The sequence below is a fragment of the Phyllobates terribilis genome, unplaced genomic scaffold (genome assembly GCF_046119375.1).
Source record: "Phyllobates terribilis strain yellow unplaced genomic scaffold, ASM4611937v1 Scaffold_12__6_contigs__length_324123572, whole genome shotgun sequence".
Lineage (NCBI taxonomy): Eukaryota > Metazoa > Chordata > Amphibia > Anura > Dendrobatidae > Phyllobates > Phyllobates terribilis.
This window is the reverse complement of record NW_027362772.1, coordinates 217,613,898-217,640,115: the sequence shown is the minus strand read 5'-3', so window position 1 is coordinate 217,640,115 and position 26,218 is coordinate 217,613,898. Positions and strand designations below refer to the sequence as shown.

General features: G+C 44.8%; 1 protein-coding gene across 5 annotated transcripts in view; it reads right to left on the bottom strand.

Annotated features, from left to right (window-relative positions):
* Window positions 1-26,218, bottom strand: part of GRIK4 (glutamate ionotropic receptor kainate type subunit 4) — a 616,708-nt gene that overhangs the window by 156,489 nt on the left and 434,001 nt on the right. For 4 of the 5 annotated variants that reach the window (XM_073656653.1, XM_073656651.1, XM_073656650.1 and 1 more), the window contains 2 exons: window positions 25,850-25,947; window positions 5,570-5,735 (listed from right to left, as the gene is read on the bottom strand). In XM_073656653.1, the coding sequence (XP_073512754.1) occupies window positions 5,570-5,735; window positions 25,850-25,947 (264 nt within the window). Of the gene's footprint in view, window positions 1-5,569; window positions 5,736-25,849; window positions 25,948-26,218 lie in introns of those variants that run through there. The other variant, XM_073656654.1, reaches the window with a different exon arrangement.

The following is a 26,218-nucleotide window of genomic DNA, read 5'->3' as shown; positions in this document are numbered from 1 at the left end:
GTCCCTGTTTTTTAATAGGCTAAATTTTGTTGTCACTTTCCGTGCAGGAGTCAAAAATTAAAGAAAGGGGTAGTCATTTCGGCACTGTATCCTGAACTGGAGGGTGAAATGTTCGAGGCTCAGGGGGACGTTCCTGCCTCCTGCCCTTCAGGAAGGTTATTTGTACCATCTAAAGCTAAGCTATTTTCCCTTGTTTGTCCCTACCTTGTTGTCTTTAGTGTTCAGTAGGGATCGACTAGCTCTCATCCCCTCCCTTCCCTAGCCTGAGCCTAACGCCAGGGAAAGACAGGGCGAGGTACGGGTGCGGCGATTGGTGAAGAACCAATATAGGGACGTTAGTGGCGAGAGGGTGACACTAGATCAGCCTAGGAGGTCTCTACTATCCCCTTTCCCTAGAGTCTGGGCTCCCTTTCCCTCTTCCCTTTGTGTTGCACTTAGTCTTTCCCACACCTTGTGTGACATAGACTGTTTGCAAAAATGTACGTGAGTAAGCCAAAATCCTTCTGGGAAAGCATCTTGTGGACAGATGAGACCCAAGATAGAGCTTGGTAAGGCACATCATTCTACTGTTTATCGAAAATGGAATAAGACCTACAAAGAAAAGAACACAGTACCTAAAGTCATATGTGGTGTAGGTTCAAATATGTTTTGGGGTTGTTTTGCCGCCTCTGGTACTGGGCGCAAGGTATCATGAAAATCTGAAGATTGCCAACGGATTTTGGGTTGCAATGTAGTGGCCAGTGTCAGAAAGCTAGGTTTGTGTCCTTCCAGCAGGACATGCATGCTCTGATTTTTTTTTCCCATTCCCCACATATTTATGTGTACTAACACACAAAGGGCCCGATACATCACGACTGGCTTTGTTCACGCCGATCTCGATAAGGAGATGGGCTGGAGTCAGATTTTTCTGATTCAGGCTTATGCCTCTTGAATCAGAAGCACCGGATGAGTGGCGTAAATCTGTGTGTGCTCCTTGCCATAAATCCTACTCAATTTCCTACTAAGATTTATGGAGTAGCACTAGCGTCATGAATTTGATGAGCAGCAGTCACCACACCTCTGTCCCACTCCAGCTATGCCCACTTTGTAGCAGTTGGGTGAAAATGGCATTTTAATGCCAAACGTCACATAATTTTAGTGCAGCGTCTTGTTGTGCCAAAATGATGCGACTTTTCAAAGCTTTTTTTGACAGAATGCTGGCGTAAAAGCGTTGATGAATCAGACGTTGATGAATCGTAAAAGCGTTGATAAATTTATCACACGGGCGGCATCAGACTGAAAATACATTTGTGTGACCTTACAATACAAGCTCCAAGGTGCACAAAGTTGCAATGTGGCACATATGGAATACTATGGGACCAAGCTTTACCTTTGCCATCGATTTCATACCGACATACATGGAGGTTTTTCGTTGCATTCATGCATTCATACATTATATCATTCTCCCCCAGAAACATTACATGTAGGGAATAATATCAGAGACGGGGGCCTTACAGAAACCTATGTCTATTTAGTGCAAAAGTTATAGGAGGCATCACACCGCCACTGCAAAGACTGTGTACTTGAACCATTAAATTTATTTCATTTTCAAAAATTTCTATAACTTATTAAATTAAAAATATGGATAATATGCCAGGATACTACAGGTAAAGTTGTATTCAAATGTCTTATTTTCTCAACACTATCTTTTTCACTTGGACAGGTAACCAGACTTTGTTTTTTATCTTGTGGATAATATTGTCCATTTTCCATTGTACCTGCTGATCTTAATGTTCTTTCAGGCATCGACATACCAAGTAGACTTATCAATGAGAGAATACCAGGCATTGACTTTTCTTGTGTTAATCAGCAGGAATTAATTGTTCTTTCAATCAATTCAACATTTTGTTCCAGATGCGTAGCACCTACAGGTCTTTGCTAAGTGTTATGCATCAGCAAGCTGTATACCTTCTTTTTACATTTACTCAAAACATCTGATCCAAAAAATATTCTTTATATGTTATGCCGTCATTAAAATACACTTTTCACACTCAATAAGTACAGGATAGAAAGTTCTGGTATTTCATGTGCATTAGTAAGTGAAGTGCTACATGAACTCTGGAGAACCTTTCTAGATGTATATGAATTTATAGATGAACATATTCGGCCCAATTCATTATTGCATTTGTGCCTCTTTTTGGTTTAGTTTTTGGTGTTTTTCGCTAGGTTTTCATTTGCGCCTCTTTTAATGTACTCTTTGTTTAAACCCTGCACGCCGCAGCCCTTTTCTACTTTCGCTTTTTGCTCCCCTTCTTCCCAGAGCCATAACTTTTTTATTTTTCCATCAATATGGCCATGTGAGAGCTTGTTTTTTGTGGGACTAGTTGTACTTTTTAATGACGCCATTGGTTTTGCCAAATCTTGTACTGGAAAACGGGAAAAAAATTCCAAGTGCGGTGAAATTGCAAAAAAAAGTGCAATTTCACAGTTTTTTTTTTTTACCATGTTCACTAAATTCTACAACTGACCTGCCATTATGATTCTCCAGGTCATTATGAGTTTGTAGATACCAAACATGTATAGGTTCTTTTTTTATTTAACTGGTGAAAAAAAATCCAAAGTTTGTTTAAAAAAAAAAGTCACCATTTTCCAAGATCTGGGGCCAGGTGAGGGTTTATTTTTTGCCCGCCAAGCTGACATTTTTATTGATACCATTTTAGGGTACATACGATGTTTTGATCGCCCATTATTGTATTTTATTGCAATGTTGCGGCGACCAAAAAAAACATAATTCTGGCGTTTTGATTTTTTTTCTCGCTACACTGTTTACCGTTCGGATTAATTATTTTTATATATTGACAGATCGGGTGATTCTGAACACAGCGATGCCAAATATGTGTATTTTTGATTTTTTTTATTGTTTTATTTTGAATGAGGCGAAAGGGGGATGATCTGAACTTTTATATTTTTTTAATTTTTTAAATATTTTTAAACATTTTTTTTCACTTCTTACATGCTTCAATAGTCTCCATGGGAGACTAGAAGCTGCGATTGTCTGATCGCCTGTGCTACACACTGCAGAGCTGCAGCCTTGCTATGTGTAGCAGAAATGCGCATCTGCTATGAGCGCTGACCGCTGGGCAGTGCTCATAGCATCCTGGCAAGGACAACCGCAGGGGTCTCCTACAGACCCCGGGTTGTCATGTCAACCTATCGGCGACCTGCGGTCATGTGACACGGGCATCGATGGGTGGGATCAGTGACGCGCTTCTGGCGCGGCCATGTTAAATGTCGCTGTCGAAGACTGACAGCAGCATTTAACATGTTAACAGCCGCGGGTGGATCGCGATCCACCCGCGGCTGTTAGGGGCACATGACATCTGCTCTGATCAGCTGTCATATATCCCCGGAAAGGTGAGGGCTCAGCGCTGGAGCCTGCATCAAAGGAGGAGACACGCCATGTGCCGTACAAGTACGGCGCATGTCGTGAAAGAGTTAAAGTCTATTTTTTCCATGTTCACCTGCTTTTTTTTAATGTTCAACGTTGTGGGTTTGGGATTTACAGATGTTTTCGATTGATTCCTGAATTGCTTTTAAAAATTCACAAAATTTTTCTGCAAATGTACTCCAGTCACAGCCCTGGAATGATTTTATGTATGTCTGAAAATTGTGCACAAATTTGCAACATTTTAGCTAAAAAGTTGCATAAGAGGTTAAAGGGAAAAATAAAGAGTAGTTTTGGTTTTGTGTAAAATTTAAAAACTACATGCGCCATTTTGAAGGATTTGTTCCAAAAAACGTAAACGAATATCCCGATGCATAAAAGGGGGAAAAAAAGTATGACCGATTGTGTATAAATGACTTAGTTTAGTACAGCAATGTTGGAATCTCAATCAGTTGTAAATTGTGAAGTAACCAGGCTACAAGTATTCAGTTTACCTACCTGGTGAATCCCTCAAATACTAAGGTTTCTCAGTGACTGAAAATAATAAAAAAGAAAAATATCCACAATGCTGTCAAAAGAATAAAAATAAGTAGCATGTAACTTACTGATCTCCACCTCTCCTCTTCCAATGCTTCCCAGATCCACAGGGAGTCACTGTACTTCCTATTAAGTGCAGACAGACATTTGACCAATGCAGCCAATCACTTGGTGGCTCAATGGTCACGGCTGCACAGTGTCGGACTGTGGTGCCAAAGGCCCACCAGTAACCAACTCCAGGGCCCCACTTTTCAGCTACATGCAAATGTGACATTATCCTCAATCACAAATGTATATAACAATGAACTGGGTAGATTGATAAATGAATAAGATGCTGCCCTTGTCTGTACATAGTGAGAAAAGTATATAGTGCCAAGTACTGCTCATATAAGAGGGTGGTGGCCACTCCTGCATGGCGGCCCACCGGTGGATTCTCCTGTTCTCCTGTGGACCAGTCTGAGACTGCCACTGATTGTCTGCAGCGATCACATGTATCAAGCAGGAAGTACAGTGCCATTCTCCCTTTCTCCCGTTCTGTTATGTGAAACGTGACCGCCGAAGCCAATCACTAGCTGCAGTGCTGATGTTTTCTCTACAGGCAGTGATTAGCTGCAGCGGTTATTTACCCATCTGGACTCACAGGTAGTACAGAGACCATCGGAATGGTGGAGATCGCTAAGTTAAGAGTTACTTATTTTATTATTTTGCAGCATTCTGGCTATTTTTATTATATTTTTAGTGGCTGGACATTTGCCCAAACATAACTTATACTAAATGTGAAGCTTTCATATAATAAATGCACCAGTGAATGTTATTTTGTAGAATAAAGCAAACGGCAAGCATTAACAAGCTTCAAACGATAATCAATTCTGATTAATGAAAGGCCTATTACACAGCGAGATTATTGATCTTGTACAAATTACAGTTACATTTGTAGTGATAATTATAAAAATGAGATAACAATCATGGTAAATTGAAGATGCGTCCATAAGCATTTACACAATCACCACGTCAAGTTTGTAACATTAAGATGCCACGAGACATTTAACATGTAACATGTAAGTAGTGATATTGTTATGCATTAGTAAGGAAACCCCTGGCATTACTTGTTGGTTATCTCTGGGCATATACAAACTGTGGGGAGGTCGTCAGCAGCAGTGTTGGACTGGGGGACCAAGTGGTCACCAGTAACATTAATTTTGATGTCCCACTATTCAGCTACATGCAAGTATTATTGTCTAGGGATAGAGAATACTACATCGATGGCTGCTGTTCTTTTATGCCATTTCAGCCTTTCGCTTCCATAAAATAATAAAATGGGTAGTTTATTAAAGAAATGATAAGCTGCCTTTGTCTGCATACAATGAATCGAGTGTACATTGACAAGCACTGATCATGTGCGGGGCCCACTCCTGCACAGCGGCCTACCGGGGGATTTACCTATTCCCCCGTGGTCCAGTCCGAGCCTGATCGAAATAATATCTGGATGTTCTTTTCAGTGCACTGCTAAATACTTTACATTGTAGTAATTCAATCTGTTACTTAAGGGTACATGGGGACAGCCACATTGAGACAGCTGGCTAATTGATTATAGTGGCAGGTACTTACACTCCGCCTTGGCGCAGATAAGACAGGCAGTGGTGCTGTTGAAGAAATTAAGCAGAGCTGCAATCGCTGCACTGATGTCTGTGTTGCTGGGATGAAGGTTCAGAGTGGTGAATCTCTGAAACTGAAACCTTAAAAATTCCTCGGGTGATACTTTTATGTGAGGTACCTGGTGGAAAAATAAGAAAACAGTTAGCACTAAAGAAATGGAGAATTGGAGACGATTGGAGATGAAGAGAAGATGTCAGAAGCTGGGGCACGAAGGAAAGAGAGAAAAATTGTAAACACGTAAGAGACTTGGGGGGGTCACAAAGTTCTTATACAGCAGATTATATTACAAAGATCTAATCTAAATTTGGAAACAAGCTTATGCTATTGCGTATATTGTATCTAATGGGCTAGAATTACATACAGATGCATCTCACTAAATTAGAATATCATCAAAAAGTTAATTTATTTCAGTTCTTCAATGCAAAAAGTGAAACTCATATATTATATAGAGTCATTACAGAGTGATCTATTTCAAGTGTTTATTTCTGTTAATGTTGATGATTATGGCTTACAGCCAATGGAAACACAAAAGTCATTATCTCAGTAAATTAAAATAATTAACAAAAAACACCTGCAAAGGCTTCCTAATAGTGATGAGCGAGTATGTTTTGTTAACCCTTTCGCCGAGTATGCTCGGGCGAGCACCGAGTAGTTACAGCTGCTCGGTGATATGTTTGAATCACTTATGACATGCCCCCTGGGCCATGGGGTACTCGGTAGTCGGGCCGGTCGGTGCTGGGGGATGTCACGGTGGAAAGTAAAAGGGGAATAAAGTTTTTAGAGATAATGTTCCTGACGCCACCTGTGGTATGCGGCTATATGGGGCCGCCGCTGCGGTGCAGATCCACTGGAGCTGATGGTGACGCAGCAGAGTTGGTTCAGCTCTCCACAGGCAGAGCTTAGCTCCAGGGCAGGAAATGATATATTGTATGAGGTAGATGTTGCTGGTGCTGTGTAGTGCAGGGCTGGTGATGGCGCAGCAATTATTCACGGACACAGTGGGGTGCAGTCTTCAGGTTTTACTCACAGTTATTAGGTTCCTCAGGTTACACTTTCCGGATTATAATCACCCACGTCGTCCTGTGTCCTCCGGGGTAGTGATCCAGCAAACTCTCATGTATTTCAGGAGCACTCAGACGGGGCCCCGTTCTATGTACCTTTCCTGGTCGTCTCACTGCGCTGGCTCTCACCCTCCTGCCCTGTGCCTCACAATCAGTGTCCTAAGCCAGTGGCCTCGGGTCTTGTCGGGCGACTTGCAATTCCCTGGACCCTATGTGGCCACCTTTTCAGCGATGTAATTTGGGGTTTTGCCTGCAACACCTTGAAAATGCTGCAGCCTCTGTTTTGCTAGCTGAGCCTAGTTGTTCTCCACTAGTCTGGGGCCGGTCCTCTTCTGCGGCCTGATCCCTCCACGTCAGTGTGAATTCGGGCGCACGGGTGGCTTCCTGCACTCACCATGCCCCTGAGATCCCCTCTGTCTCTGGAGCCTTTCCCACTGCTCTTCTCTCCTCTCCTCACTCTCCTCCTGGGCCCCTTTTACTAGGCCCGGCTCCTCTCTCTCCACTCAACTCCTGCTCCAAGCACTGGTGCTAGGAGCATGGACCCTTCTGCACTGCTCTACTGAGCAGGACTGGACTCTTCTATATGTTTCTATGTGTCTTTTATACCCTTTCTGTCTGTGCTCCACTGATCTACTTCCTCCACCACACCCACTACATGGTTCCCCCTCTCTTGGTTCCCCCCTTCCAGCCAGGGACAGGGCTCAGCAGTGGACAAGTGCATCTTGCCCCTCCTGCTGGTTTGGAGTGGTGTAGTGTTGGATGTGGGTATGTGGGTCCCGGGTAGTACTCCCTCCTTACCTGAGAGTGGGGTACCACATCTCTGGGTGAGATGCAGTACCTCTGTGGCAACTGGACCCGCAGGGGCGCCACACACTCCCGTGTGCATGATTTGCGACTGTTTGACAGCTTTAATACATGTGAGGAATGTCTATTTCTTACACATTCATCACATGTATTAAAGCTGTCAAACCGTCGCAAATCATGAACACGGGAGTGATTCAAACATATCACCGAGCAGCTGTAACCACTCGGTGCTCGCCCGAGTATACTCGGCGAAAGGGTTAACAAAACATACTCGCTCATCACTACTGCCTAAGCATTTAAAAAGGTTCCTTAGTCTGTTTCAGTAGGCTCCACAATCATGGGGAAGACTGCTAACTTGACAGATGTCAAGAAGGCAGTCACTGACACACTCCACAAGGTCCCAGAGTTCCAATTTTCATTTGGAAATCAAGGTCCCAGAGTCTGGAGGAAGAGTGGAGAGGCCACAATCCAAGCTGCTTGAGGTCTAGTGTGAAGTTTCCACAATCAGTGATGGTTTGGGGAGCCATGTCATCTGCTGGTGTAGGACCAAAGTCAGCACACTCGTCAACCAGGAAATCTTAGAGCACTTCATGCTTCCCTCTGCCGACAAGCTTTTTGGAGATGGAAATTTCATTCTCAGGCAGGACTTGGTACCTGTCCACACTGCCAAAAGTACCAATACCTGGTTTAAAAACAACAGTATCACTGTGCTTGATTGGCCAGCAAATTCGCCTGACCTTAACCCCACAGAGAATCTATGGGGTATTGTCAAGAGGAAGATGAGAGACACCAGACCCAACAATGCAGACGAGCTGAAGGCTGCTATCAAAGCAACCTGGGCTTCCATAACACCTCAGCAGTGCCACAGGCTGATCGCCTCCATGCCACGCCGCATTGATGCAGTAATTGATGCAAAAGGAGCCCCGACCAAGTATTGAGTGTATTTACTGAATATACATTTCAGTAGGCCAACATTTTGGATTTTAAAAACATTTTTCAAGCTGTTGTTATAAAGTATTCTAATTTACTGAGATAATGACTTTTGTGTTTTCATTGGCTGTAAGCCATAATCATCAACATTAACAGAAATAAACACCTGAAATAGATCACTCTGTCTGTAATGACTCTATATAATATATGAGTTTTACTTTTTGTATTGAAGAACTGAAATAAATTAACTTTGATAGTCTAATTTAGTGATATGCACCTGTAAGTCAGAGCTGGATGGTTTTATACCACTGACTGATATTTTTATATTATGGATCTTCTCAAATTAGCTGCCATCTTATGAGGGTTCTTCTAGGCAGTTGTAATAAAACATCCATGGAGGTGCATTGGGTACCAGTGTATTTCCATATGCTTCCAATATCATATGGAAACCTGCAGAATGTGTGTGTTACATTCTGTGCAATTACAAAAGAAACAAAATGGTGGCATGTTCTGTCGCTTGCTGCATTATGGAGATGTTCATGCCTGAAAGCAATGCTCAAACCTGACATACAAAAGAGCCCCATAAAGAGGCACAAAGAGTCCGTGCATACAGCTACTGTATTTGCCTATGGGTAAGTTAACATCTCTTTTTGGACAATAATATGCACCAGAAAAACACCCAACATTACAGCAAACATATCCAAAGACACTCTTCTTCTCAGTTTATGCCACAAGTGTGGCTCCTTGCCATATGTCCAGCTAATGTGTATCGTTAAATCTGCTTTTGTAGTATTGAATTTTTTTTTGTTGCAATTTTTGCAATAGGGCCTGCTAGCAAGTTATTCCACTGCATGCCTATATTTTAACAGATCCTCTTGACTTATACCTTCAATGGAAAGTTCTTGGCGTGACGAGAAAATAGTCTAAGGATTGTAAAATTGTTCATCATCATCTTTGCATTTACAGTGTCCACATTCACACACGTTTCTGCATTGTTTGTGTATTGTGTGCAGGGAAGTCTTTATGAATATTTGGGTCCTTTGTAGTGATGAGCGAGCACTAAAATGCTCGGGTGCTTGATGCTCTGGGTCGAGCAAATTGGAATACTCAGGTGCTCGACCCGAGCAACGAGCCCAATGTAAGTCTATGGGAAACTCGAACATTTTTCAGGCGGCTCCCCCTGGCGGTCTGCAGAGGGCCTAAAAATTGCCCAAGTCGATGGGAACAGTGCTCAAATGACATGGGAACAGCATGGGGAAGACCCCTGGAAGCATTTCTAACTCCCAGGTCACTTCTGTCAACAACATTGTCAGAGGTATTACGCCACTTTTACGGACTCACAATAAAATATACCAAAACGAAACCAAAATGGATTTTCCTGGGAAATATGTTAAGGAACATCCTTTCCAGGGTAATGACTTGTATATAAAGCAAAATAAATAACCAAAAACAAAAATCCTCCTCCACACCTTGGGCTATGTTCACACGTAGCGTTTTTGATGCATTTTTTCACTTTTGCATTGCTTTCAACTGTGACAAATGCATTTACCAGGAAATCTCATTTTACCATTTTACAACCTTATCTGGCCATGTGATGTGTGAGATATCATCAGACACATTGTGTTTCATTTATGAAGGAGGGACTCTGAAAGTCATAAAGCCTATTTTTATAGGGCCATCAGGCGGCCTTTACTATTCTTAAAGGGCCAGCAGTCGGCCCTCACTATTCTTAGAGAGCCATCAGCCGGCTATGTTTTATTGTTCCCATTACTAAAGAGTGGGTCTCCTATACTGTTATTACCTATGCAGTCAGTGGCTGGGCTGCCCAAAATTTGGACGCACCCCAAGACCACTTTCAAAATTTGGATGCACCCCAATACCCCTTTGAAGAGATGTAGAGGAGGGCCTCCTGAAAACAATGTTCCCATTATTAGGAAGTGGGTCTCCCACTGTGTTTGCCTATGCAGTGAATGCAAGGGTTTCCAAAAATTTGGAGGCACTCCAATGCCCCTTGGAAGAGACATAGAGGGCCTCATGAAAAAATGTTCCCATTATTAGGAAGTGGGTCTCCCATAGTGTTGACCTATGCAGTGAATGCAAGGGTTGCCAAAAATTTGGAGGCACTTCACTGCCCCTTGGAAGAGACATGGAGGTCAGAGGGCCTTCTCAAAACAATGTTACCATTATTAGGAAGTGGGTCTCCCATAGTGCTGGCCTATGCAATGAATGCAAGAGTTGCCAAAAATTTGAAGGCACTCCAATGCCCCTTGGAAGAGACGTGGAGGAGGGCCTCATAAAAAAATGTTCCCATTAGAAAGGAGCGTGCCTCCTATACTTGTAATGCCCATGCACTAAGTGCATGGGCTGACAAACATTTACCCCTGGGGGGTATACATGAACATACTGTATAAAAATTTTTTTTACGGGCCTCATAAACAACCTTTGAAAAAAATATGTGGGTGTTGCATCAAGGACCACGGTCACCCTGGTGATATGGTGGTGGAGGATGAGGAGAAGTAGGAGGACAAGAGCAAATAGCCAAAATCAGGAAGCGTATACCCATGTGTGGGTGTGAAAAGGTGCATGGGAATACACTTCCCAAGAAAAGACACTGGATTTGAGTTTATGTTACGCTGCTATCATTCGGTGGTGTTGAGAAGTCTGGCCCAATCCAGCCCTTGTTCATTTTTATAAGAGTCAGCCCGCCAGCATTTTCAGTTGGCAGGCGGATGCGCTTATCAGTTATAATTCCACCAGCTGCACTAAAAATCCGCTCTGATAAAACGCTGGCGGCAGGGCAGGCCAGGACCTCCAAGGCATAGAGAGCCAGTTCATTCCACGTATCCAGCTTTGATACCCAATAATTATAAGGCACAGAGGAATCACGGAGGACGTTGGTACGGTCGGCAAGGTACTCCCTCAACATCTCCCCAAACTTTGCACTCCTTGTGAGAGTACCCCACGCTGCAGGGCTTGTGCAATGGGAGGGGCTGAGAAAATTTTCCCAGAACTTTGACAGTGTTCCCCTGCCTCTGCTGGATTGAAGTTGTGTCTCTCTCGTCTGTACTCCTTAGTTGTCCAACGAAGTGTGACCTCTGCCGCCAGCGTTTTCAGATGGGAACTTTTTTAATAGTTCCGCAACAAGGGCCTTCTGGTACAGCCCCATTTTTGTAGACCTGTCCACCTCACTAATAAGAGATAAAAAGTTCTCCTTGTAGCGTGGGTCTAGAAGTGTCACCAACCATTAATGACTGTCACCCAAAATTTTGAGAACGCGAGGGTCATGGGAAAGGCAGCGTAACATAAACTCAGCCATGCGTGCCAGACTACTAACAGGCAAGACTTCCGTGTCCTCACCAAGAGGATGACTGACCATGCTCTCCTCCTCCTCCTCTCTGTCCTCTGGCCATCCATGCTGAACAGACGATATGACAGCTGTGCAGGTAGTATCGTCTATAGCGCATGAAACTAGCTCCTGTTCTTCCTCATTGTCCCCCAATCCACGTTGGAATGAGATAAGGCTGGGCTGTGTGTAATCACACTGTATGGTTCCTTGTTCCATCTCATCGTGCTCCACCTGCAATGCATTTCAGAAGACAGAGAAACGGGATGGTGACGCTAATTATGGCGTCATCGCCGCTCACCATCTTGGTGGAGTCCTCAAAGTTTTGGAGGATGGTACATATGTCTGACATCCATGTCCTGAGGTCTTATGTGTGGAGTCTGAACTGAATACCGATGGACTTGTTGATGCTGGTACTCAACAACTGCCCTCTTCTGCTCACAAATCCTTCCCAACATCTGCAGTGTAGAGTTCCAAAGCGTAGGGACATCACACACCAGTCTGTGAGCCGGAAGCTGCAAACATTGCTGAAACACGGCAAGGGCGACGGAGGCTTTAGGTGACTTTCTAAAATGGGCACACAGGCGGCACACTTTAACAAGCAGATCCAGCAGCTCTGGGTAGGATTTGAGAAACCGCTGAACCACGAGGTTAAGCACATGGGCCAGGCATGGTACGTGTGTGAGCTCGCCTCGCCTCAGAGCTGCCACCAGGTTCCGGCCATTGTCACACACGACCATGCCTGGCTGTAGGTTCAGCGGTGTAAGCCACAGATCTGCCTGATGTTTCAGAGCTGTCCACAACTCTTCAGCATTGTGTGGTTTGTCACCTAAGCATATTAGCTTCAGCACAGCCTGTTGCCGCTTGGCTGAGGCAGTGCTGCAGTACTTCCAGCTTGTAACTGATGTGATCATTTCGGAGATGGAGGCTGAAGAGGAGGAGGAGGCTGAGGAGGATGAGATGCAGGAGCTGTAGACCATGGGGGCAACCCTGATTGACCTAGGGCCCGCAATCCTTGGCGTCGGGAGGACGTGTTCCATCCCAAGGTCCGACTGGGTCCCGGCTTCCACTATGTTAACCCAGTGTGCCGTCAGCGAGATGTAGCGTCCCTGCCCACAAGCACTTGTCCACGTGTCCGTGGTTAGGTGGACTTTCCCAGTAACTGCGTTGTTGAGGGCACGGCTAATGTTTTGGGACACGTGCTTGTGTAATGTGGGGACGCCACACCGGGAGAAATAGTGGTGGCTGGTGACCGAGTACCGAGGGACGGATGCCGCCATCAGGTTGCGGAATGCTTCCATCTCCATGAGCCTAAATGGCAACATTTCGAGCGCAAGCAGACGTGAAATGTGAGAATTTAGTAGTGTGGCCTGTGGGGCGTTGGCTGCGTATTTGCGCTTGCGTTCCAAGGACTGGGGTATGGACAACTGAACGCTGCGCTGGGACAAGGACGTGGACGTGCTTCCTGATGCTGCTACTTGAGAGTGTGCAACGACAGGTGCAGGGCAGGAGGCATCTTCGCATGCACCATGGACAGGGGATTGGCTTGCATGCACAACAGCGGAAGAAGCATTGGTGCCACCCGCAGACACTGTTCCTGTACCCTGGTGTTCGGCCCACAAAGTCGGGTGCTTTGCTGCCATGTGCCTGATCATGCTGGTGGTGGTCAGGCTGGTCGTTTTGCCACCCCTGCTGATGCTGGCCTGGCAGGTGGTGCAAATGGCCTTTTTGGGGTTATCAGCAGAGTCTTTAAAAAACAACCAGACTCGAGAAGACCTAACAGTTGTACTGGCAACTTCCTTCGTGTTGGTGTTACGGGGAATGGTAGCCTTCCTTCTGTCTGCGGCCACCACACTGCTTCTTCCTGCCTGTTGGGGTGCTCTGCCTCCCCCCCCCTGTGTGCTGCTGTCCTCGCTCTGCATGTCCTCCTGCCAGGTTGGGTCAATTACTATATCATCTACCACCTCGTCTTCCACTTCCGCACCCTGGTCCTCCTCCTGACTTTCTGGCAATTGTGTCTCATCATCATCCACCTCTTGTGACACTTTCCCACCATCGCTTTTGTGTGACCGTCGCTGCTCAAATATTTGGGCATCGCTACATGCGATCTCCTCTTGCCCTGCTTCAAGTGGACCTGGCGAGAGGCCCGAATCTATAAATGGAAAAGTGAACAGCTCTTCAGAGTGTCCAAGTATGAGATCAGTTGTCTCCGGGCATTCGCCATGGTGGGAGGAAGGAGGATCAGGATGAGGAATATGCGGTCCAGACTCACGGCTACTGAGACTTGACCGTGTGGAAGACAGGGTGGTGGTGGTGGTGGCTAAGTTACTGGAAGCATTATCCTCTATCCCACCAACATCCTTTTCACACTGCTCTAGGTTCAATAGTGGTGTGCTGCGGTCCCCTAGGAATTGGGACAGGAAGGTCAGGTGAGAAGATATGGGTGTTTGTTGTGGCACAATTTCAGCTTGCCCACGGCCTTGTCCTCGGCCTCTGCATGCACCATCACAATCACTTCCAGTTCCCCGTCCCTTGCCACGTGCCTTGCCCATTTTAAATGGAGGACAATATCTTCCAAGCTCACTACAAATGGCTGAATTTTGAGCGAACTTATATGTGATCTGTGTGACGGAGAAACCACAGTTTTAAATACCTGGCCTGTAGGTAACTATTTTGAACAGCAAACTGGTGTCAATTGCTTCACTGACACACTGAAACAAATTTTTAATGGAGTTTAGAAATGGCAGAATTTTCTGAAAATGTATATGTGATCCGTGTGACAGAGAAAACACAGTGTTAAACACCTGGCCTGTAGGTAACTATTTTCAACAGCAAACCGGTGTCAAAAACTTCGCTGATACAGTAAAAAAGATTTTGAATGGAGGCCAAAAATGGCAGTATTTTCTGAAAACGTATATGTGATCCGCGTGACGGAGAAAATACAGTTTTAAATACCTGGTCTGTAGGTAACTATTTTGAACAGCAAACTGGTGTCAGTTGCTTCACTGACACACTGAAACAAATTTTTAATGGAGGCCAGAAATGGCAGTATTTTCTGAAAACGTAGATGTGATCCATGTGACGGAGAAAACACAGTTTTAAATACCTCTCCTTTAGGTAACTATTTTGAACAGCAAACCAGTGTCAAAAACTTTGCTGACACAGTGAAAAAAAATTTGAATGGAGGCCAAAAATGGCAGTATTTTCTGAAAACGTATATGTGATCCGTTTGACGGAGAAAACACTGTTTTGATTAGCTGGATTTTTAGCGCTGTATTATGGAAAGGACCAAGCTGTATTCTGCAGTGCCAACAAGCAAATGGCACAGAAAAATGGTGTTCTCTGGATTGCTTTTTAAGCAAATAATAAGGATTAAGATCCAAAAAAAAGTATCCCTGGCCCCTGAGACCTGGGCCTTTGTATAGAAATATCTAACAGCAGCAGAAAGCAGAACTGGAATGGAGCCTCTTGTGCTATATGCACTGCAGTCTGCTATATACACTGCCTGCCTGCCTATAGACCCTGCCTGCCTGATATCTCTGCAGATGGATTAGTCCTCAGAAGGACTGTTTGTTGAGATGGATATGTGTAATGTACTTGTTTTCTCCCTACACTACCTAATACACAAGCAAATCTCTCCCTGACGCAGCAGCACCTCTCCCTACTCTGCCTGATTCCGGAGTGACTGTGACGAGCACAGCGGTGCCAGGTCTGATATAGACCTGATGACACTGTGCGGCCAACCAATCACTGTAATGTCACAACCAACATGGCTACGGCATTACAGTGAGTGGCAGTCAATCCCTGCATGTTGATTGGCGCTCTAAAGAGCGCCAAACATGCAGGGAGGGGACCCGAGCATCTGCCCGAGCATCTCGCAATAGTACTCGGCGAGCTCCGAGCATCTCGAGTACTGAGATGCTCGGGCAAGTACCGAGTACTTGCGAGTATGCTCGCTCATCACTAGTCCTTTGCAGTCAAGGTGTCTGGACTCCTGCCCCTCTATATTGGTGGCATATAACACAAAGACTGCTCACATATTAGACACATACAGCACACACACCACTTATATATCACACACATACAAGGCAGCACGGTGGCTCAGTGGTTAGCACTGCAGCCTTGCAGCGCTGGGGTCCTGGGTTCAAATCCCACCAAGTACAACATCTGCAAGGAGTTTGTATGTTCTCCCTGTGTTTGCGTGGGTTTCCTCCTACACTCCAAAAGACATCCAGATAGGGAATTTAGATTGTGAGCCCCAATGGGTACAGTGATGATGTCTGTAAAGTGTTGTGGAATTAATGGTGCTGTATAAGTAAGTATAATAAATAAAAATAAAGAAATACAGCACATATACCACTAACATGTTAAATACATACAGAAGACACACCGCTCACATAATAGACACATACAGCTGACACACTGGTCATATATTAAACACATACAGCGCACACACACACTGGTCATATATTAAACACATACAGCACACACTGCTCACATATTAAACACATACAGCGCACACACACTGCTCACATATTAAACACATACAGCACACACACTGGTCATATATTAAACACATACTGCTCACATATTAAACACATACAGCAGACACACTGCTCACATATTAAACACATGCAGCACACACTGCTTTTACACATTAGACACATAGAGCAGACACCACACAGATTACAGACTCATGCAGCATATCTCCGAGGCTGTGTTGGGAGTTGGGAATTCCATTTGTCTGTACTGGTTTAGAAATAGACAAATGGAATTCATGCTCACAATGCGTCAGATGCTTGACTCTTGGGAGGTGGAAGCAGAGAGGTCAATTGGTTTTCGTTTAGTGAAAGAAAAAATACAGAATGCAGAACTTTTTCTATTCTTAGGCTGTGTGCCCACATAGCATTTTTCAAGCGTATATGCTGCGGAATTTCCGCAGCGTAAATGCTTGAAAAACGCATGTATATCCGCACCCCATGGTCCCCAATGGGATTCCGCAAGTTCTATGCACATGCTGCGGATTTTTCCGCAGCGTTTATGCCGCGTTCAAAAATCCGCAGCATGTCATTTAATTGTGCGTTTCCGCAAGCGGAATTGCCTTTGTCCAATGCATAAAAAACGCAAGGCAATTCCGCATGTGGAAAACGCGTGATAAACGCACGAAAAATGCGCGATAAACGCGTGCGGAATTCCGCATGCGTTTTTCCGGGAGAGGACTTGCATTTATGCAGCAGAAATTTTCTGCTTCATAAATGCAACGTGGGCACATAGCCAAAGAATATTTGGAGCTATTTTTTATGTAGATTTTGAAGCTCCTTGAAGCTTTAGAAGTTCAGAGCGTACATAGCAGGATGGTCATACTAGTTAGACGACTGAGACACGGTTTAATCTGTGATGCACACTGTGAAGAGTACTGAACTGTCTCCGACCCCTGCCTCTCCTAAATGGCAGCTGTCCCACACAACCTGAAGACCCCTGCAGCCCTCACTCAGCAATTACTGCAGAGTCTAGGACAATTCACACTGAGGCTGTGTGCCCACGATGCGGATTCAATGCGTTTCCGCAGCAGCATTTCCTTGGTAGAAGGTCTGGGATGTATCCCAATGATAATCCTCATGTGCTGTGCACATGCTGCGGAAATTTCCGCTGTGGATTATCATTGCGAAAAAATCTGCAGCACTACCAATTATTGTGTGATTTTGCGGCGAAAGCGCACCCATTGACTTGCATTGAACCACATAATATCCGCATGTATACATGTATGCATGCAGATGTTATGCGGTTCAATGTGCAGATGGTACCCGGATCTCAAGAAGAGGAGACTCTCCTCCAATCCGGGTACCATCGTACCTGCAAGTAAAAAAAGAGAATAATAAAGTAAAAAATTAAAAAAATGTTCATACACACCTCTCTGGCGGCCCCCGGTCTCCTCTCGGCCGTGTCCTCTCTCCTCGTCATCCCGCGGTGTACTGGAAGGACCTGCGGTAACGTTATTTAGTCAGCTGATGGTCACGCGACCATCACCTGACCGCTGACTGCGTGACCATCAGCTGACTAAATGACATCACCGCAGGTCCTTCCAGAACACCATGGGATGCCGAGGAGAGAGGACGTGGCCGGGAGGAGACCGGGGGCCACCGGAGAGGTGAGTATAAGGTTTTTTGTCATTTCCTTTTACTTTTTAATTCTTTTTTTTACTTTTTAGATGCAGCATTTGAAGTAGAAATTACCTCTAAGTTGGTCACACAATATAAATCCATGCCAGTTGCATGGATTTATTTGCATGGATTTATATTGTGCGACCAACTTGTCAAGCCCTTTTCCAAGTGATGCTCAAAATCGCTTGGAAAAATTATTGAAAAAACGCATGCATAAACGCAAGTAAAAATGCATGTAAAAAACGCATGTAAAAACGCATGTAAAAACGCATGTAAAAAACGCATGTGTTTTTTCTGCCAAAGAGATGCAGAAATGCTCAGGAAATTTCTGCTTCAAATCTGTATCGTGGGCACATACCCTAAGGAAATATCCAATATACTCTCTACATCACAAAGTGGATTAAGGCTATGTGCCCACGTTGCATTTATGAAGCAGAAAATTTCTGCTTCATTTCTGCAAGTCCTCTCCCGGAAAAACGCATGCGGAATTCCGCACGCGTTTATCGCGCATTTTTCGCGCGTTTATCACGCGTTTTCCACATGCGGAATTGCCTTGCGTTTTTTAGGCATTGGACAAAGGCAATTCTGCTTGCGGAAACGCAAAATTAATTGACATGCTGCGGATTTTTGAACGCAGCATAAACGCTGCGGAAAAATCCGCAGCATGTGCATAGAACTTGCGGAATCCCATTGGGGACCATGGGGTGCGGGTTACCAAGCGTTTTACAAGCGTTTCCGCTGCGGAAATTCCGCATCAAAAACGCTTGAAAAACGCTACGTGGGCACACAGCCTTAGGCTATGTGCCCACGTTGCATTTATGAAGCAGAAAATTTCTGCTGCATAAATGCAAGTCTTCTCCCGGAAAAACGCATGCGGAATTCCGCACGCGTTTATCGCGCATTTTTCGCGTGTTTATCACGCGTTTTCCACATGCGGAATTGCCTTGCGTTTTTTATGCATTGGACAAAGGCAATTCCGCTTGCGGAAACGCAAAATTAAATGACATGCTGCGGATTTTTGAACGCGGCATAAATGCTGCGGAAAAATTCGCAGCATGTGCATAGAACTTGCGGAATCCCATTGGGGACCATGGGGTGCGGATATACATGCGTTTTTCAAGCGTTTACGCTGCGGAAATTCCGCAGCATATACGCTTGAAAAATGCTACGTGGGCACACAGCCTAAGGCTGTGTGCCCACGTAGCATTTTTCACGCGTATATGCTGCGGAATTTCCGCAGTGTAAACGCTTGAAAAACGCATGGTAATCCGCACCCCATGGTCCCCAATGGGATTCCGCAAGTTCTATGCACATGCTGCGGATTTTTCCGCAGCGTTTATGCCGCATTCAAAAATCCGCAGCATGTCATTTAATTTTGCGTTTCCGCAAGCGGAATTGCCTTTGTCCAATGCCTAAAAAACGCAAGGCAATTCCGCATGTGGAAAACGCGCGAAAAATGCGCGATAAACGCGTGCGGAATTCCGCATGCGTTTTTCCGGGAGAGGACTTGCATTTATGCAGCAGAAATTTTCTGCTTCATAAATGCAACGTGGGCACATAGCCTAAGGCTGAGTTCACACGATGCGTTTTTCATGCGTTTCCGCGGCGTTTTTGCAGTTGCGTAAACGCCGCGGAAACGCATGAAAAACGCATGGTAGAAGGGCAGCAATGTTCCCCAATGGAAATCCGCATGTGCTGTGCCCATGATGCGGATTTTTCTGCAGCGTAAACGCTGCGGTCAAAAATCCGCAGCATGTCAATTAATTTTGCGGAAACGCTGCTCTTTTGCCGCCATTGACTTGCATTAGACCGCATGGAATCCGCATCACTGTATATGTTGATGCGCTTTTCATGCGGTCTAATGTGCGGATGGTACCCGGGTGTGGATGAGAGGACTCGCATCCAGACCCAGGTACCATTAAAAAAAAAAGAATAAAATAAAAAATATATATATTCTCACCTTCTGACGGCCCGCGCTGCGTCCTGCCGGCTTCCCGGGCACTTCGCGGTTGAATGAAGAAGGACCTTCGCTGACGTCAGAGTCATGTGACGGGTCACGTGACGCTGACGTCGGAAGGTCCTACAGTCTTCACTGCCGGCAGCCGGGACCGATGAAGCAGGACACCGGGGGCCATCAGAGGGTAAAGTATATATTTATTTTTTATTTTTTGACATTCACACACTATATAAATCCATGCCGGCTGCATGGATTTATATAGTGTGAAGTTGACAAGCACTTTCCAAGTGATGCTAAAATCGCTTGGGAAGCGCTTGTCAACCCGCATGCGGAAATGAAAGTGAAGACCGCTTCATTTCCGCATGTCCCTGGCAGGAAAAACACATGTACAATCCGCATGCGTTTTTTCCTGCCAGAGAGATGCAGAAACGCTCAGGAAAAAATCCTGAGCATTTCTGCATCGTGTGCACATACCCTTACAACATGTAAGACTTTGTTTAGATTACTCCTGTAAGGGCTCATTCAGATGTCAGTTTTTCTTCTATGAGGTTTAGGCTATGTTCACACATCATGTTTCTTTTTGCCATCAATTTTCTGCAGCAAAACCTGATCTCTCAAGGGAGGTTTGTTCAGGATTTTTCTTGCAGTTTTGGTGATTTTTGGTGCGTTTTTTTCACTGTCCTTCTGTCTCTTTTTATGCATGTACATAAAGTTCAGTGAAAAAAAAAACATTCTTATGTTGGCATCAAAAAGCTGAAAAAATTTTGGTGCGTTTTTCAGCGTTTTTTTCACCACCCATTACTTCCTATGGGTGAAAAAACGCTGAAAGAATTGTGAAAGAAGTGACATGCTCTATTTTCCCAAAAAAACATGCAAGGCACAAAATCCTGAACAAAAAATAAACATTATGTGTGAACTAAGAATTCTGGAATCTCACAGACTTTGCTGGTACTGCAAAACACAGCTGAAAATTTGCATTAAAAAAACGCATCAAAAAACGCTGAAAAAACCATGGTGTGTGAACATAGCCTTAGCCATGTTTTCACTGAGAATTGGTAACTATCAGAGTCTATGGGGCTGTTCACATGTAATGTAATTTTGCAGACCAAGTGGTCCATAGAAAATCACAGAGAAATGTCAGAGTTTGAACCAACTCTCAAATAAAATGCGCCAACGCAAGTCTGGGTTCATGAAGAAATTGGACAGCACTTGAACCCCATCTGAGTGCTATCTGTTTTACTGTTTTACCCGACTGTTAATTATGGAAAGCATAAGAACAGAAGCCTCCATCGTTTTTTCTTTTTCATTTAAGAAAAACTGATGAAAGAGCAAACAAACTCTAATATTAAAAACCGACACAGACCAAACTCTGAAGGAACTCTGATAAAAAAACTCTGATAAAAAAACTCTGATGAAACTCGGACTGTTTTTTGTGTACAGGAAAAATACTGACGTCTGAATAAGCCCTTAGGACGCATTTCCGCACGTGTATTTAGGTCACAATTCCTGGTCCGTCTGCCCACAGGTCTGATTTCCCGAACTCCTGTAACAGTGCCCTTATGATGCTGTTAGCTCTGGATATCTGACCTGCAAACAAGCCGGGTTTTGCAACAATAATGCGGATGTGCCCACATTACTCTTCTGTGAAATCGGCTTTACTTTCCTTTTGTACTAATGTTCCTTTCTTTTGGAGACGTGATCAGGCATTCATGAAAGCCAGCGTGCTCCTGAACTCATCATACTGCAGTAATGACAGAAGAAATGTCTTTTTATATTGCGACGAAAGTTCTACAAAAGTAATTCTTACATTGTACGTTTATTCTTTCTTGTTAAGTAAATGTAAGAGGGGTAATCTCTGAGCAGGCTCTTCTGATCGTTTGATCTGACGTGAGCTGAGTGAACCTTTTCTTGGCAGCTGTCATCTCTATGCGATTATTAATCTATATATAGACAACCACACAAATCTTTGAGTTCTTCTTTTATTCTGCATATGTTCTTATAACATGAATTTGCCAAAGTTTGTACAAAATAATTAAATAAACATAGTCCCATTAATCCATCGTCGTTCTGTTCCCAGATGTCACATTTCCTGATAAAAGCTGCTTTAATCTATCTAGCTACTACAGTCAGATAAAGGACTACCTGACCAGGGGCTGCAGAGGTAGCAGCTGTACCTGGGCACTGGAGCGGTCAAATCTGTGTCCCTCTTGATGGAGCCATGGTGTCCTGGCTGCTGTTCTGTAGAGTCTCTCCGTGCAGAAAGATATAGATCCCTTTTTCTACCCATATTTGTGGTTCAGGCTATCATCCACAGGTCAGAGGGAAGGTGGGATGAGATTAATTCTCATTGTTTGAGTATTTTATCAATCTGCATAGTTTGGACTTCACTGTTTTGCAGTCAACAAGCTACATGGAGTTATACAATGGGTAATCAATATATTAGGAAACATCAATTGTTCAATGGCCCTGCAGCCCTGTCCTCCAAGAATAGCAGTAAACTGTAGGAGCTGATATAAGAGGTAAAAAGCAGCCATTCAACAATTCACAAACATCAATTCAAGAGTCAACGTTCAGACTCATACAAACAATAGTCTATGTTTCTTGATCCACCAAAAAAAACCCATCACTTCAAGAGTCAATGTTCATACTCATGAATAATAGCCTATGTCTCCTAGTCTACTGAAAATATACGACTGGCAGAATTAAGATTAAATGCTGTGTCATCAAAGTAAGTGACAGCACAGGTTCTCTTTTAGGGCTCTTGCATCTGACCATATTTTAGGTCCGCGTGTGATACGACAAAACATTGGATTGCACTCAGACCAATTGTGTTCGATGGGACCGTGCACACGTCAGATTTTTTCCTTGGACAGAGCAAGTCCAAAAAAAAAATTCACAGCATGTACGAGCTTGATACGATATTCGGATCGCACTCGACCATGTAAATGTCACGCACAGTGAAGGAAAGACAAAGTGCAACACGAAGGGATGAGGGGAGGAAGCCCAGACACTAGGGAAAGGGGAAGTGGAGACCCCTAGGCTGATCTAATATCACCCTGTCTCCCGTACCGTCCATATATTGACTGCTCACAAATCGCCGAACATGAAACCTAAGCCCTATATATCCATACAGCTAGGCCCTGGATAGGGAAGGGGGGGTGAGCACTGGTCAGTCCCCATTATAAACAGATGACATCTGAGTGCAGTCCGATTTCCATGGACTGACAGAATGGAGAAGATGGAGACATTTTTTTCTCCATCTTCTCCTCACTTGAAAGAATCAGAGCACATTATGATCACACTCTGATTAAACTCTGACCAGAGTGTGATTAGCATCATCGGCCAGAATCTCTCCAATGAGAAAATATACGCTGGTGTCACCCTAGCCTAAGGAGAACCAATAGTCCCTCAGTTACATTAAAAATGACAGTATTATAAATTACACACAGTAGTAGGCCTTTTATAGAGTTTTTATTGTTCCCAGTTAAAGATATCATTTGGACTTAACGATTGCTTTGAAAATTTCATAAGTAAGAAGCCAAGTGAATACAACCAATTATCTAGTGCTACTGCTGAGATTACACAGACATTCACAGCAGCAGATGTTAATGTGGCGCCCCAGAGGGTTCAGTCGCCACAGAGGTACTGCACCTCTCCCAGAGGTGTGGTGTCTCCTTCTCTCAGGTAAGGAGGGAGTACTGCCCGAAACCCCAACACCTGCATCCAACACTACACTGCTCCAGGCCGGCTGGAGGGGCAGGATGCATGCGCAGTGCTGAGCCCTGTCCCTGGCTGGCGTCGGGGGAACACAAAGGTAGGGGGAACCAGTAGTGGGTGTGGGTGGAGGAAGCAGTTTAGGGGAGCACTTTGACAGTAGGTATAAAAAGGGAAGCCATTTTAGGGTGGCAGGAGATGAGTGAGAGGAGTGAGAGAGGACAGTCAGTCAGGGAGCAGAGTCTCTTTAGGAGCTCTGCTCCACAAGTTGGGGCCTAGTGATAGAGGCCCAGGAGGGGAGCAGAGGAGAAAGGCTCCATTCTATTGAAGGGATCCCAGGGGGTACGGCGAGTGCAGGACGGCACCCATACGCTCCGAATCTGTCAGAAGACAGAGGGATCGTAGGCCGCAAGAAGGGGACCGGCCCCTGGACCAGCCGTGTTACTCCAGGTCTCGTCTGGAAAAACCGGAGGCTTCTGGCTTTTATAGTTCAGTTGCCAAAGCCTCATTCTAGTCACCGTGAGGGTTAAACAGGTCCGAGAATTCCAGTGAGACAGGAGGGACTTCAGAGCACCTAAGCGGGACTGTGAGTGGGGAAGCGCAGGGCAGGAGGGAGAAGACCCAGCGTTAAGACGGTCTAGAGAGGAACACAAGAAAGCGGGGTTCTGTGAGGTGCTCCTAACCTACCGGAGGAAGAGCTGAACCCCCGTTCTGGTGAACGCAGCGCGACGTAGGAGGCTGTAAGCTGGACAGTACAACCTGAGGAACTTAACAACTGTGAGTAAAGACTCGGATGACTGCACCGCACTGCCTCAGTCCATTATTTCAGCTGCACCATCTTCCCCCTGCATTACAACGCCCAGCGCAACCAACACTATCTACACTGCCCTGGAGCTAGCTCTTCCTGTGGAGAGCCACACCATCCCTGCTGCAATAACATCGGCTCCAGAGGACTGCTCCGCAGCGGCGGCTCCCTTTGGCCGCATTCCACAGGTGGCGTCACGAACACTTTCTAAAACTATAAACCCCTTACAGTTAATATTTCCCCTTTTTGTTGACCGCCCTGGGCCACGGACCGGGCCAGCCACCGTGATATCCCCCCAGTTCCCATAGGCCCGGCTGCCGAGTACCCACCCCACGGCTCTGGGGGCGCGTCATTAATGCTTCTCTTGCTGCACTACCATGGACTACCCCTCCTAGCAGACATTGCCCCTTTTTGCATCATAGGAGTATAAGAGGAAGGGACTGATTAGCTGAGCAGGTTGGAGAAGAAGGTTGAAGCTAGCAGCAGACAGAGAGATGTGTGCAATCCTCCATGTCAGACATGTGAGAGTCTGATCCTGGAGAGCATGGGACAGAGGCACAGAGTGAGTGTTAAGAGTCCGGCTGCTCAGTGTGTGAGGGGAGAAGATAATCCTGCAACCAAACCACATCTGCAGACCAGCCAGGTTACCAGGAGATGTCCACCACTGCCTGGCTTATCTAAGGGAATGAGTCTACAGTCCTGTGCCAAAGGCATCTGGACCCAAGCTGGATCCCTGTGTGACCCCAGACCTGCTACATCAAGAAGTGAGTAGCTACTGCTGGGACTGGTGTCTCCACTGTTGAGGAGTCAATAAGAGAACTGTAACTGTAGGGATTTTGTTTCGGTTGTGATATTAAAGTGCACCAATGGTTCCTGTACAAGTGCCAACATCCATGGCAACTTGGCCCCATTGTTGGACGGTTGTAAATTAAAGGGGAAGCATCATCCCTAACATTCTGTTTACTGCAAAACCCCTTCTTGTATTTGCTGTAGTGCTGCCTTAGCTACACGTACATTAGGTCCTGTTTCTATTATGGTCCGTGTTTCGCTCACTATGACTCTATGAGCGCGCCTTTGCTTACAAGCAGTACCATTAGAGATACATGAGATACATCGCAGAAGATTTTACGCTTCTAGCTTACATCACAAACTACACTGTAATTATATTTCTTGTAAGTGGAGCAAATGTGGAACAGTGGCATCCTTATAAAAGAACCGAGCTGATACACTGTTAGTTTATTGCTTTCAAGTTCATAAATAGATGCCGGTTATGTTCAGTTTTAGGATAAGCATTGTTAAATATTTGGTTCCACTTTACAGACATAATTGTCAAACAAATCAGAGAAAAACATCTAACATAACATGGAGTAAAAGATCAAAGAAATGAACTGACAAATGTGTCATGGCAGGTTAGAATAGCAAAGTATGCAACAGCTTTATGACTAGAGCGGGCTAACCTCCTTCTCTCCACAGATGTTGCTGATGATGGAGCTGGATGACGGGCTGTAAGATGGGCCCAGGACCCCCAAAACTCCTTTGGGAAGGATCTGGCACACTGTAAAAAGGAGATAAAATTTCTGAGTTACTTATGAATCACCAAGGCTTTTCTTCTCTTTCAATTTCATGGAAGGAATCGTGATTTAACGCAAGCGAACAATACAGCAAAAAACAGACACATTGATCATGTACATAAATTATCGTTCTTCTCACTCTCTCTGGATTACCCAAAATGAATCAGTAAGGAAGTTGTCCCATTTTTAAAGCTTAAATGTATGACTAATGTATTGAGCTGCAAATTATTCATATATATCTGTCTAGTGTATTTT